The sequence below is a fragment of the Carassius carassius genome, chromosome 36 (assembly GCF_963082965.1).
Source record: "Carassius carassius chromosome 36, fCarCar2.1, whole genome shotgun sequence".
NCBI lineage: Eukaryota > Metazoa > Chordata > Actinopteri > Cypriniformes > Cyprinidae > Carassius > Carassius carassius.
This window is the reverse complement of record NC_081790.1, coordinates 1,824,543-1,827,656: the sequence shown is the minus strand read 5'-3', so window position 1 is coordinate 1,827,656 and position 3,114 is coordinate 1,824,543. Positions and strand designations below refer to the sequence as shown.

General features: G+C 34.2%; 1 protein-coding gene across 1 annotated transcript in view; it reads right to left on the bottom strand.

Annotated features, from left to right (window-relative positions):
- The window catches only part of fech (ferrochelatase), a 16,013-nt gene extending 13,388 nt beyond the window's left edge, over positions 1-2,625 (bottom strand). Inside the window, exons 1-4 of the mRNA XM_059525739.1 lie at positions 2,413-2,625; positions 982-1,096; positions 721-840; positions 494-642 (exon numbers count right to left, since the gene is read on the bottom strand). Coding sequence (XP_059381722.1) covers positions 494-642; positions 721-840; positions 982-1,096; positions 2,413-2,449 — 421 coding nt within the window. The 5' untranslated portion in view covers positions 2,450-2,625. The remainder of the gene's footprint in view (positions 1-493; positions 643-720; positions 841-981; positions 1,097-2,412) is intronic.
- Between the last annotated feature and the right edge of the window lie 489 nt (positions 2,626-3,114).

Here is a 3,114-nt window from a genome sequence, read left to right as displayed (position 1 = left end):
TTATTTTTTACGTTATTTCTTTTATTACTCATTTAATATATATATATATATATATATATATATTTTACTTATTTAATATATATATATATATTTTTTTTTCTATTATCTACTCATATATATAATTTTATTTTCGTTATTTATTTATTTTACTTATTTCAATTTTTTTCTCATTTTCTATTTATTTTAATCTTTAAATGTATATATTTATGTATATATATACACACCGTATTTTCCGGACTATAAGTCGCACTTTTTTTCATAGTTTGGCTGGTCCTGCGACTTATAGTCAGGTGCGATATATTGTTATATATCTTATAAGTTTATATGTTTTTTTCCTCGTCATGACGTATTTTTGGACTGATGCGACATATAGTCCGAAAGATACGGTAATAATTTTTTTTATTATTATTATTTATTTTTTTTACTTGTTATTGCTGCAGTATGTGTGTATAATCTCTGAGCGCATGTAAGCCATGTTCCCCCGGGCTCTCACCCGTCTCCGGACACATCTCGTCCAGCAGTTTGACCATGCCTTCTCCCTGCATGGTGGTCCAGGCTTTGATCGGAGATCCTCCTCCAATCCTGCTGTACTGCTCTTGGATCTTTGGGGTTCGTCTTTTGGCAATGAAAGGGCCGAGTTTACTGCAACAGACATACAAACACGTGTTTCAGGTATCTCCTTTACAGAGTCACAATCACTCAAGGGCTTGTTTCTCTTACTTCTGCACAGGAAGCTGCATGAGGTCTGTGTCCATGAAGAGCCGTAAGAGGAAGTCATGCACGTCTTCCAGTTTCTCCGGGCCGCCCATGTTCAGCATCAGAATCCCTGTCTTGGGTTTTCTGCAGAAGAAAGCAACGCAGTGGGTTTGAGACAGTCCGAGAAGTCCAGTCCAAATTAAACTAAACCCAAAGAGACTTCTGGAGCGTCTGATTTCCCAGCAGGCACTGTGTAGGTGTTCATGAGGTCAGGAGATGCTGTACCTGTTCTCCTGAGTCTCTGGAGCGGTGGAGCTGGCCAACACAGCTGCTGCGGCCGTCGACTGCTGTCTGAGAAACACACTCGTGCACACACTCACCGGCGGACTCAACCTGACCACTGCACACACACACACACAAACAAAAAAAAAAAAAAATAAATAAAATAATATATATATATATATATATATATATATATATATATATATATATATATATATATATATATATAAAATACAAAGATAATTTAATTTTTCCCATTTTGACAATATTTTTAATGTCAATCCATTAATTCGTTTCTTGCCATTAAATGTCTTTAATTTACATTTTAGAGCCACAAAATTCAAAGCATATTTTTAATATGTAATATAATTTAATATGTAAATTTAATATGTAATTTAATATATAAACATTTATTCATATTTTAAGTTTTAAGTTAAGATTGAAGGTTTAGTCATTTTGATACATGCTTTGTTACTTGTTAATATTTTTATTCAACTTCAATTTATATTTGTGCTGATTTATGCTTAAAAAATAAGTTACATACATATATATATATATATATATAAAAATAAAAGTAATGGATAAAAAAAACTCTTATTGCTCACGAATAAAATTTTTGGATCCATTACAGTAATAATGAGCCAAATTGTTTTTATTATAGTAATGTAATAATTTGTGGCGAAATATACTTTATACAGCTTGTAATTTATGTTTGCAGATTTTATTTTTATATGAGATCTTGACATGTTTTTGTAAGATTTATATTATTATTATTTGGCAAGATATTTATATATATATATTTTTTTTTTTTTTTTTTTTTAATGATACTAATTATTTATATTATTTTATCACAAAACCTTGACTAGTACTATTATATTCTATTAAAAGTAATTTATTTTACATTTTTAAGACAGAACATAGCACCAGGACATAATACAGTGGCATGTTTTATATTATTAATATTTAAAAGCACACGTTATTACACGCGATTAATCTGTGTACTGTCTATAGCGCTGCAGTAGCGCCGCGCGGCCGCTCGGAGCCGCTGTTGGCGCAGTTACGCAAGTTGTGAAAGCGTGTGTTGTGTAACATGATGTTTTAACGCCACGGAAACTTTTAACTCCTGCTTTTTGTTGACAATCCGCGCATGTAAACCTCGTGCACTCGTTTAACTTCCCACACGTTAACGCGGATATGAAAACACACGCTTTATCTGCGCGATTATTCCGTGAAGAGCTGAAAAACTGCGGGAAGAAAAACAGGAAAGTCATCGGGACGCTTTAACCTTCACGAACTGAGCTGACATAAACAAGGCTCATTTCAGCCCCTAAACTGCTCATCCTGCATGATTAATGATAAAGACGCTTATATAAGCTCCTCAGTGAATGAATGAGTGAATGTCATGTGTTTATTAAGAGTCGTAAACACACTTACGCTGCATGAGCCGGCACGCGCCACCCAAAACCGCCATTATTTCGCGCCCTGGCGTAAAGTCTTCTCGTATTCCAACGGCAGAAAACAGCGAATTGCTTCAACTGCAGAATGAAAGCGTTTCTTTTCCCCCTCAGTTTTTCTAAAGCGCCCAAATTCCGATATAGAGCTGCTGATCGGTATCACTGTTATCACGTCTTGATGACGTATATTGGCCCCGCCCCCGCGCACACCCAGCCTCCCGTACGTCAGCACGCCGTGACGAGAGCCTTTGCGTGCGCGTGTGTAAAACTGCCTATTTGCTTCATTCACAGAAAACACACAACACAACTAACTTCATGATATCAAAACTACATGGTCTGTGTTTCATTTGATGCCCAGAGCTAAAAACAGCTTCAACTGTTTATTTAAAATAGACGCGGCATAACTTGGCAATGTCTTCTTTTTTTAATGTAAGATTGCCATACATGGAGGCTCAAACCCAAGCGAACGAACGAACAAATGAATAAATAACCTAATAAAACAAATATGAATCATTTTTAATTTAATTTTTTTTGTATTACTTTATATTTTTAGACAGTTTAAATTCTTTGTCATTAATGTTTTTTATTCTTTCTTTCCTTTATTTATTTTATATTTACTTTATCTTTTAGTTTCTGCGGGTTTAGGCCTTTATATTTATCAGTGATCAATAACATATAAGAA